The sequence below is a fragment of the Aegilops tauschii genome, chromosome 7 (assembly GCF_002575655.3).
Source record: "Aegilops tauschii subsp. strangulata cultivar AL8/78 chromosome 7, Aet v6.0, whole genome shotgun sequence".
NCBI lineage: Eukaryota > Viridiplantae > Streptophyta > Magnoliopsida > Poales > Poaceae > Aegilops > Aegilops tauschii.
The window spans coordinates 467427322-467438122 of record NC_053041.3 but is presented as its reverse complement, the minus strand read 5'-3'; the positions used below and the strand labels follow the sequence as shown (position 1 = coordinate 467438122).

The 10801-nt window shown below is 47.0% G+C and overlaps 1 protein-coding gene and 1 long non-coding RNA gene across 2 annotated transcripts; one reads left to right on the top strand and one right to left on the bottom strand.

Annotated features, from left to right (window-relative positions):
• The first annotated feature begins 1148 nt into the window (after window positions 1-1148).
• LOC109742237 (uncharacterized) lies at window positions 1149-9598 on the top strand. Its single transcript, XR_012189281.1, has 3 exons — window positions 1149-1395; window positions 9066-9229; window positions 9360-9598. It is a non-coding gene; the product is annotated as an uncharacterized lncRNA (long non-coding RNA).
• Window positions 1405-9045, bottom strand: LOC109742228 (receptor kinase-like protein Xa21). The gene is made up of 2 exons (XM_020301318.4): window positions 4842-9045; window positions 1405-4682 (listed from the first exon to the last, which is right to left on the bottom strand). The coding sequence occupies exons 1-2, from the start codon at window positions 7873-7875 to the stop codon at window positions 4288-4290; spliced, it is 3429 nt and encodes a 1142-aa protein (XP_020156907.3). The 5' UTR covers window positions 7876-9045; the 3' UTR covers window positions 1405-4287.
• Window positions 9599-10801: the final 1203 nt, after the last annotated feature.

Here is a 10801-nt window from a genome sequence, read left to right as displayed (position 1 = left end):
TGACTCTCGCGAAAGCACAACTGTGCCTCTCGCGGAAGCAAAACCGTGCCTCTCCCGGAAGCAAAACCGTGACTCTCGCGAAAGCACAACCGTGCCTCTCGCGGAAGCAAAACCGCGACTCTCGCGAAAGGAAAAAAAACAGAAAACGTGTTTTCTTTCCGTTTTCGAAAGGCACGAACGTGACTCTCGCTAAAGCACAACCGTGCCTCTCGCGGAAGAAAAACCGTGACTTTCGTGAAAGAAAAAAAATAAACGCGTTTTTTTCGCGCAAAAAGTTTTTTTTTGAAATTTTTTTTAGTCAAAAAGCTAAGAAAGACCGGGGAAAATCAAAACATAGAAAAAAACCGTTTAAAAAGCCGAAAACGCGTGCGGAAAAAAATAAAAAAATAAAATCCGAAGAAAGCGTCCAGAGCGCGACACGTGGCGAATGGCTGAGAGCGCGCCAGGTGATGCTGATCATTGCGAGGCTCCCGAAGATGCGCTCGTTAACTTTTTTTTTAGGGGTGAAAAACAGTTTATTCATCACCATAATCCACATGAAGTGGGATACATGAAGGGTCATGAGGGTTTCCAAGCCACATATGGTGTCCCGGACCCTGCGAAAGAGCAAATTTAGCTAATCTATGTGCCTCATAGTTTACGGCACGACCCTCCCAAACAAAATTGCAATTAAACGTAGTAGCACTGAGTTTTATTTCGCTGATGATAGTACCATATCGGCCTCTGGTCCCCTTTTGAATGTCTGAGACAACTTGTTTGCAGTCTGAGGCAATGATGAACTGTTGCAGGTTGAGGTCCTCCGCCAAGGCTAAGGCCTCCAACACATTAGGATCGCATATACCATAAGTGACGAGTGCAGAGCTTCCAAGATAGAATCCTTGGTCATCCCTACAGATAGCAGCAGCAGAGCCTCCCCGCTCGAACCTGACTCCTGCGTCCACATGAATTTTTGCATATCCCATAGGATGCGCTCGTTAACTAGTTGCTGGTGCTGACAAGCACATCGCACGGCGTGCGACGGGCCAGGCACGACCCGTTTTAGTCCCATGCCAGGCAGGCCCGTTATGTACTGGGCACGCATGCTACGGGGCTGGCCCAGGTTTTCGGTCCGGATTGCCAGATCTGCTGCAGAGCCAACCACGCGGCCTCCGCCGCCGCCCCGGCATCCGAGAGCCCCCCACCGTTTCTGAAAAAGAAGGGGCCCCCAACCTCCGCACCGCCGCCGGACAACATGGATTTCGCTCGTCGTAGGAGAACCACCAAACCCCCGCCGGCGCCCCCCACCTGCCACCAACGAGACGGGGCAAGGGCCACGCGCGCGTCCGTCCGCCGCGCCGAGGCACTCGGTGGCAGTCGGAATCCTTCCACCGCATCCCCCGCCCCTCCTTGGCCGAGGTAAGCTGTTCTTTGATTTGTGTAAGGAACGATGCGATACTGATGCACACGCATTCCAATTTTTAGGTCTAACAATTCGGTTTGATATACCACTATGCAAGTTTAACATCTCCAGGGTGTAGATTACTTCATATAGTCGGGCTTAAAGTACTTGTAGAATAGGACTATTGCTCTACATTTTTAATTAGGTGTAGCCGTGTAGGGATGGAAATTAGAAGACAAAACAAAAGTTCCTTTCATGAACTTCATTTACTATAGGTTGAACCACAGTATACTGTATACATATGTTAAGGAGTATTAATATTGGTCTAGAGTCCTTATTAGTCTATGTTTAGTTTCCTTACACCTCAAGTCATCTGTAATATATATATGCCTCTTCCCGATCCAATCTCGCGCGGTCGCTGCTTCTTCTATCGCCTGATTGTCGCTGCTTATCTCTGCCGCATGTTCGCGTGCTGATTCCGTGTCCGCCGCCCATGACGGCTGCCGCAAGTCCCTCGATCCATATCAGGCCGGGACTCCAGATCAACCTGCCTCCATCCAACAACCTCCGCCTGTGTCCGCCCATGCCCGCGAGGACTCCCGCCGCTGCTCCCCTCAATCTGTTGTCACCAAGGACCGCTGCTGCTGGCTGCTACCTGCTGGTGTTCCCTAGCTGCTGCTACGTTGTGTTGCTAGCTGCTACGTGGTGCTCTCTGCTGTCCACTACTGCTGGCTGCTACTACCTGCTGCTACGTGGTGCTGTTACCTGCTACGTGGTGCTGCTCTCCTGGTCTGATCTGCTCCGCTGCCTGTTTCCTACGTGGTTGATCTGGGTTAGCTGTAAAAATAGAAGATAGTATGTCTTCGTCGTCGGGGTATGTCGTCATCCCTTGCTGCCCGTTGATTTTTGATGGAACTAACTACACCGAGTTCATTGCCTTCTTTCGCATTCATATGCGTGGCATTCGTCTCTGGGGTGTTTTATCTGGCGAGGTCTCCTGTCCGTCACGTCCGGTTCCTCCTATGGTTCCTACTCCACCGACGCCAACGCCTCTTGCTGTGGATGCTGCTCAACCTGCTAAGGATGCAGCTAAGCTTGCTGACGAGTCTGCAACTCGTGCTTATGAGCAACAGGTTTTGACCTATGAGGAGTCTCTTCACTTTTACCATGATGCTCTCTCTGCTTACACTCAGTGGTCTGATGATGATGCTCGCGCCGCAGCTGTTCTCACTTCCAGTGTTTTGCCTCATTTTGTCTCTGACTTTATGGGCCTCGCTACCGCCTTTGCAATGTGGACATTTTTTGCCAGCGCTATCAACCATCCGGTGATGCCTTGTATCTATATGTGGTTCGCCAGGAGCATGCTCTTCAGCAGGGTGACTCCACTGTTGATGATTTCTACGCACAGAGTTCTGTCATTTGGCGCTAGCTTGACTCCCTTCGGACTGCTGGTTGTCGTACTTGTCAGTATTGCCAAGCTGTGCGGTCCGACTTGGAGTTTCATCGCGTCTATTAGTTCTTGTCTCGACTTCGTCCAGAATTTGAGCCACGGCGCGCTCAGTTGTTTGCCCGCGGCCGTATTACTCTTATGGAGGCACTTTCTGAGATTCGGGCTGAAGAGACTCGCCTACGTGGTGCTGGTTTACTTGAGGTTCCCTCTGTGCTTGCTGCTCGAGCTTCTACTACACCGCCTCTTTCACGCTCTGGTGCTCTGCCACTCCTGCCCACTTCTCCTAGTGGTGAGGGCCGCTCTCGTTCTCACTGCGGCTACTGCAACAAGGATGTCCTGAGTCTGAATGCTTTCTAAAGAAGCGGCACATGCGCCAGGGGCGCATATCTTCTTTGGAGACTTGTGCTTCTATTCCGACCCCTTCAGCAGTGTCCCTGACTGAGCAGGATATTGTGCGACTTAAGCGTCTACTTGCAGCTTCAGGTTCTTCTTCACCAGGTTCTGCCGGTCTTGTTATTGACTCTTCTAGCTCAGAGAGACCACCCTCTTCACAGTCAGGAGCACACCACGGGAGCTCTGCTTGGCCCTCTCCACAGTCGGGAGCACAACACGGGAGCTCTGCTTGGTCTTGGCCCTCGGCACCATGATTTTTTCTTTCGCTACCATCGTATCTAGTTCATGTGTTTTGTTAGCTTCCTAGTTTTCTATAATTTCCGCTGAGTCCACCAAATCCGTTGATATTTTGTGTTTTCTCATGTCATGTGAGTCCACCATACCTATGTCCGTCAGCCTTTTTCTGGTCATTGTCCTCTGTATAGAATTTATGTGGCCTCTCTTTGCATTGTTGATCTAAGCCCATTCTCTTGCCGCCGAGCTTCTTTCGCTGTCGGTTTTCATGGGCCATGATTCTTTAAGCAATGCTTCATTCTTTTGATGTGCCATCTTCTTTCGACAACCCATCTTCTCTTGATACTTCTATTGTATCTTCTATCGATGCGGTGTCTTTCTCTGATGTGCCATCTCTTCGTTATCCCCTTTGGCGACTCGACAGGTTTAAAGACTCTTCATGCTACGACGACACTCTCAAGACACGGATTTGAATTATCATTTTTTTTTAGTATTACACTTCTTCAAATGCAATGTTATTGCATACGCTTTGCATTTAAGGGGGGGGTGTTAAGGAGTATTAGTATTGGTCTAGGAGTCCTTATTAGTCTATGTTTAGTTTCCTTACACCTCAAGTCATGTGTAATATATATATGCCCCTTGGGCCTTCAATAAAGATAAGTTGCTTTCCTAACAACATACACCACAAACATAGATTTACCAGTAGAATGGAAGGCAGTTCACAACATAACACGGCTGCAACCAAGATTTTTTTTTTCCTTATGTAGAGAAAACTAGACGTCAGCCGTCATGAACCAGCAACGTGTGAGCAATGAAACAGTTCTACTTCTGCTCAGCCCTGCAGTGCTGAAAATGCTTCTTTGATTACGGTGACCTCAATGTAAACGTCCTGCATTGCGGGACGATCTTTAGGTATCTCTGCGGCGCACATGAGGCCAATCTTAACGAGCTCGATGATGCAGCTCATTATTCCAGCCATTTGATGATGATTTTCTTGGTCTAAAGTACCTCCTGCTTCTTCATCTTGCTCCCCATAATACGGAGCAATTCTAGGATCTAGAATCTCGCCAATCTTTTCTGGAAATGATTTTTCGATAAATTTGTAAAGGCTCAGACCATCTTTAAACATCTCATCAGTTGGACGCTTCCCTGTGAGCATTTCTAAGATGATGACTCCAAAACTGTAGACATCACCCTCAGTGGAGATTTTGCTCCCAAAGCCATATTCTGCAACATGTGTAGTTATTGAAACCGTTAATTAATACAACATAATTTGACCACATGAATCAAAGGTTTTCTGTGGAAAAGAAAGTAAAATTTTCATATCCAGAAGAGCCTACAAGTTATTCTCGAAAAATGTACCATGCTCAGTTGAGAAATTGTTACCTGGTGCAATGTATCCAACTGATCCTCTTGGTCCCACTAAGCTTGTAGAACCACCAATGCTCGAATAAGAATAATTGCGTAGGAACTTAGCCAATCCGAAGTCACCAACACATGCGCCCATGACATCATTTAGGAGGACATTGCTGGGCTTCAGATCACAATGGACCATAGGAGGCATGCAGTTGTTATGAAGGTAATCCAAAGCAGCCGCTATGTCCACTGCTATTGCTATTCTTGAATATAAACTCAATGGCCTTCTCAGGTGATGCTCGTGGAATGTTGGATAGAGCCAACTTTCGAGGTCCCCATTTACCTTATATTCAAGAACAAGAGCTTTGAACTCATTTCCTGTTGGATCACTTGTTGAGCATACAGTGATCACCCGTACAAGATTACGATGACGAGTGTTTCTCAGGGCCTCACACTCATCGAGGAAGCTCTTTGTTGCTCCAAGTTGATCAAGTTTGAAAACTTTGATAGCAACTTCATGTACTTCGGACTCAATTCTACCTTTGTACACGGACCCATATTTTCCTGAACCAACCAAGTTGTCTAAAGAGAAACCATTTGTTGCTTTCAATAAATCAGCATATGTAAACTTCTGTAACTCTTCAAAGGATGGATGAGCTGCTTGTGTGACTTTCTTTCTCTTTTTCCAAATAATTACTCCGAAGCATGATACCAGGACCAAAAAAAGAGCAGTAAATCCTACTATCTTTAAGATGTTGGAGGTGTGCTGTTTGGATGTTTCTGCATTGCAAAGTGGCAACTGTAGCAATGGGGTGCTCGCACATAGCTTCTTGTTTCCTTGAATGAACACATTGCTTCCATTCTGAAATATTCCATCTGCAGGTACTGATCCTTCGAGGTTGTTGAAGGACAAATTGAGAAGCTTCATAGACTTGAAGAGCTTCAAGAATTCAGGGATTTCACCTGTTAAGTTGTTCTGAGATAGGTCCATCACAGTGATGCCTCTCAAATTCACAAAAGATTGAGGGATTCTTCCATGAAGACGGTTGCCCTCCATGTGGAGCGACTCCAATTGGACGCACTGACCTAGAGTAGATGGTATCTGACCAGACAGTTGGTTATAGGAGATATTCAGTGGACCGAGATTGATCAACTCGCCAATCTCCATTGGTATTTCTCCAGAGAGTTGGTTGTGAGACAAGTCCAAACCTTCAGAAAGGTCGGAAAGAGTAAAGAGCTCCTTTGGTATGCTTCCGTTGAAGCTGTTACAAGAGAGGTTCAATATGTGCAGTTTTTTGCAGTCTCCTAAAGCTTCTGGGATTGGGCCACTCAAACTGTTTTCTTGTAAGTAAAGCTCACTCAATTGACTCAAATTACCAACTGAAAGTGGGATCTGTCCAGAAAATTTGTTCTGGGACAAGCTTAAGACAAACAAGTTGGGAAGATTTCCAATTGACTCAGGAAGATTCCCGGTAAGCAAATTCCGTTCCATGTAAAGAAGCTTGAGGCCTGTGAGGTGCTCTATCTCATGTGGTATGGTGCCAGAAATTTTATTTGATCTTAGTAACAGTACCTCTATGCTCTTTGAAAGGCCTGCAACGACACTCGGCAAGACTCCTTGAAGGATGTTTGCATCCAAGCGTAAGTTCACCAGTTGTGTGCAATTTGTCAACGAGGATAGGAAAGACCAGTCTCCTGCTTCAAGTTGATTCTTGCCTAGATTCAGATCGACTAGGCTGGGTAAAATCCCAAAAGATGGAACAATGCCATGGAATGCATTGTTCCGGAGGTTGATCACCTGGAGATTGGTTGTGTTTGCTAGTGAAGTGGGGATTTGGCCTTGGAACTGGTTTCCTTGCATAATCAAAGTTTGGATGCTTGGAAGGGTGTATCCGATGTTGTGTGGAAGCTCCCCTACAAGATTGTTTGTAGCCATGCCAAGGTATGTGAGTGCTGACATGTTGTAAAGAGAGGCTGGGACACTCCCTGTCAAAAAGTTATAAGTGATGTCTAGTATTTCCAGGTTTCGAATTTCATCTATACTCATGGGGATGTTACCTTGGAAATTATTATCTCCAAGCAAGAGCCAGCGAAGGGAGGAAAAGTTCCCTATAAAGGAAGGTATGGTGCCAGAAAGATTATTTGATTGCAAGATAAGATACTGCAAGGGTGAGTCAATGTTCAACAAGGCTGGTATGGACCCAGCAAAGCTGTTTGTTCCCAGTAATAACTTTTGGAGTGATGTACTGTTAAACAGTGCAGGAGGAATCTCTCCACTCAGGTGATTGTTTGATAAGGCCAAAAGTTGAAGTGAGGAACTATTAGCTAGGAGAGGCGGGATAGGTCCTGTGAGGCTATTGTTCGTGAGAACAACAGAGTGAAGAGAAGAGCTGCTTCCAAGTGAACGTGGAATGCTGCCCGTCAGACTATTTGTAGCCAGACGTAAAACTGCAAGGTTTCGGAGCATCCCCAACCCTTCTGGGATACCTCCACTGAGCTTGTTGTGACCCAAACTGAGCTGCTGCATATCTGAGCATTGGCTTAGGCTTGGGGGGATCACACCATCAAGGGAGTTGCTTCCAAGATGAATAGTTTGAAGGTGAACGCATGAAGACAGAGTGCTTGGGATCCTGCCAGTAAGATTGTTTGTGCTGAGGTTAAGGTACCGCAGCCTATTTAGTTGCCCAAGTTCAGGTGGTATTTGGCCAGTAAGTTGATTGTTGGGGATGTGGATTTTTGTGAGGAAAGTGAGATTGCCGATACATGGTGGTATCTGTCCATCGAGGTCAAGTGACTCGAGGTCCAGTGCAATGACACGAGATGCATGTCTCTTGCTGCAAGTAACACCGGACCAACTGCAGAACTGCAGCGAGTCATTTTTCCATGAGACCAGGAGTCCAGCAGAGGTCGTGAGATGGAGTTTAAGGCAGCAGAGAGCATGGAGGTCGGTGTTAGAATCATTTTGGGGTGCTATAGAATCTAATGAAGATGCATAAACAAGGGAGCAGAGGACAAGGACCAGGGGAAGTGAGGAACTGAGAGTGCCCAGAGCCTGAGGAGACATGTAATTTCTATCACACACACGCTTCGACAGTTTAGTCGATGAACGGACTGACGACTGGTCAAGCTCGTGGAACAAGAAGGCAATGGAGAACTCACTTGGGAGCTGCAATGCGCGGTGGCCGTCCTCTGGCGACACCCCGGGATGGAGTTTAAGGCACTGAAGGGCTTGCGAGTCGGTCTGAGAATCATTCTGTAGAGCTGCAGCACCTAATAAAGGCGGCCTTGTGTTGAATAATCAACCAGGCCTTCAGCCAATCAAACACTAGTTTAAGTTATTCTTCCAATTCAACTTTGAGATAGTCAAATTACATGATGGTCAAATGGACAATTTTTCATATTTATATTCTACTGTACTGTGTAAAGACGTATACAAAGGCACCACTTGCTGGTGGGGGTTGGAAGTTGGAGTCCAAACTACATGATGCATGAATTAAGGAATCCAAATAAGACCATTTCAACACAGTCGCTTAAACTCCCTAAATGCTACTATAGGAGTCCAAACTCGCTTAAAAATAATCTTCCAACAAGCTGCATACTACTAGTTCAAACTCGGTGAGCACGCGCGTTGTTGCTCTCTCTTCCTCATGCTACAATAGGAGTAGAACATCACATTGGTGTTTCGGAGCTCTCTTCCTCATGCTACAATAGGAGTAGAACATCACATTGGTGTTTCGGAGCTAAACTCTGTGCACAGAACGACCAGCCATTGGGTTAGGTGGGTGTGGTGTCCTGACTGATGCGGAAGGTTTGAGGGTCGGCGTTGGAGATGCCCTAAGGCGCCAATTTGTTCAACTATCGAACCAAATTGTACATCCAGGACATGGAAACCACTTCCACGACTATGTCAGCATGTCAACTGGCATGCTTCTGAGACTTGGAACGAATAGTAGATGACAAGAGCGAAAGAGACATTTGTGACGAATGATGTGGACTGGACAGCAGTCGACAGAAGCAAGATCTTGGGCTCTTAACTTAGCGAAGATCCATGCAGACTTTTCCGCGCCATATGCGAGAAGAACGCGACGAAGTCCGGGGTGGCTGCACCCTAAGTCACTCTCATGATCCACAGGTTACAGTCAACGAAGATTTTAATTCTTCCTTATCTTCTGGCCGCCCCAGTCAGCAGAGCTCATTATGATCTTCCTCTCCCAAGAAAGTAAGGCATAATATATTTTGGAGCTCTATATATAGGTGCCTTAAGCATTGCGGCATGGCAACTCACGGAGCGCGTCGTCAATCCGGGAAGATGCAACCCGGCTGTCGCCGCCTGCTGCTTGCTCGGCTTCTCGCCCTCCTCGCGCTGCTGCTGCTAATCGTCGGTGTGCATGGCCGTATAGGAGGGGGCTGCGGTAGTCGTAAGTATGCCCTGCATTCGTTTTTTCTTTTAACTTCCCACGCGTGTGTCGTGTTGAGAATACGTCGTAGTATACGATACTCTCTTTTCAGATGGTCTGATATGTAGTACTACTTTGAATGTCGTCGCAGAGAACCCAAACGGCTGCACAGGTCTGCCCCCTCCAGAGTGTCCAGGCTGTGGATAGCAGCAGGTCTCACTCCGAAGCATATGCCCACGCCGATGGCATCTCAGGATGTTGTGTATCGTTCTACAATAGTTGATTTTGTTTCTGTATGGTATAAGAGAGATATGAAGGTCACAATCTTTTCCTTACTTACGGAATGTTAAGGAAAACAAGGATAGCTGAATATAAGACACAATTCATCGATATGAGCTTGCGTTGCAAATACTACCACTCCGTCCCATAATGTAAGACGTTTTTGCAAAGACTTTTTTTTACAGACTAACATAGCTTATAAAAACGTCTTACATTATGAGACGGAGGGAGTATAAGACATTTACAATGACTACTTGGGTGCCCGTGCTTTGCCATGAAACAACAAACAACAAACTTATATGTCGCTCATCATAATTGTTGGCCGCGGTCTCTGATCTAACCTTGTTGTCTCACCACCATCGCAATCAATCCCTTGTCTCTTGTCGTCTTCGACCAATGTCCTGGTCCGAGTAGCCCAACACAATAACCTCACTTTTGGCGAAATTAATCGTCAAACCTGACATCTCCTGGAAGCACATAAGAAGAAACTTCAGGTTTATAATATCCATAGAAGTTCCTTCCACTATAAGGATGGTGTCGTTCACATACTGCAAGTGCGTGACGCCACCTCCTGCAATCAAGTTAGGCACGACCTCTCATAGATGACCCTCCCTTTTAGCCGCATCCATAATAGCTGCCAGGCCATCGACCGTGAGGTTAAACAAGAAGGGGGAGCTTGGGTCACCCTGCCTCACTCCTCTAGAGGGCTTAAAAAAGGCACCTGTCTCCCCATTGATGTTTATGACCGTATGCCCACTCGTGACTAACTGCATGATCTTGGTGATCCAACGATCATCAAACCCCTTTCGCTGGAGGGAATCCCGAAGTCCCAACTAAGTGTGTCATAAGCTTTGTGGAAATCAAATCTGGAAGAGAACTGCCTTCTGGCAACTAGTCTTAATCTCATGAACTATCTCGTGTAGGGCCAGCACCCCATCATGGATCAGCCGGCCCGGGATGAAGGCCGTCTGATTTGGGTGGGTAATCCTTGCCACGATCAGGGTCGCCTTAATGGCGTATGCCTTGGCAAGGATGCGGAAGATCACGGTTATAACTGTGATAAGCCGGAATTGGCGGATGTCCGTTGCCCCCACCACCTTGGGGATCAACGAGACCACCCCATAGGTCAATCGGGAGATATCTAGCACTCCCCTATAAAAGTCCCAGAAAATAGCCATTACCACTCCTTTTATGACTTTCCAAAACTTTACGAAGAACCTAACCGGAAGCCCGCCCGGACCAGGCACCGAGTCAGGCTTCATGGAGTTAATTGCCACCTCCACCTCGGCTTCAGAGAACGGCTCCAGGGGCCTG

Bases quoted from the DNA above. Each gene is read 5' to 3' on its own strand.
- LOC109742228 (XM_020301318.4), bottom strand. From the start codon at position 7,875: ATGTCTCCTCAGGCTCTGGGCACTCTCAGTTCCTCACTTCCCCTGGTC. The intron at 4,683-4,841 runs GTAACAATTTCT...CACATGTTGCAG, and splicing joins AGTTGGATACATTGCACCAG to AATATGGCTTTGGGAGCAAA.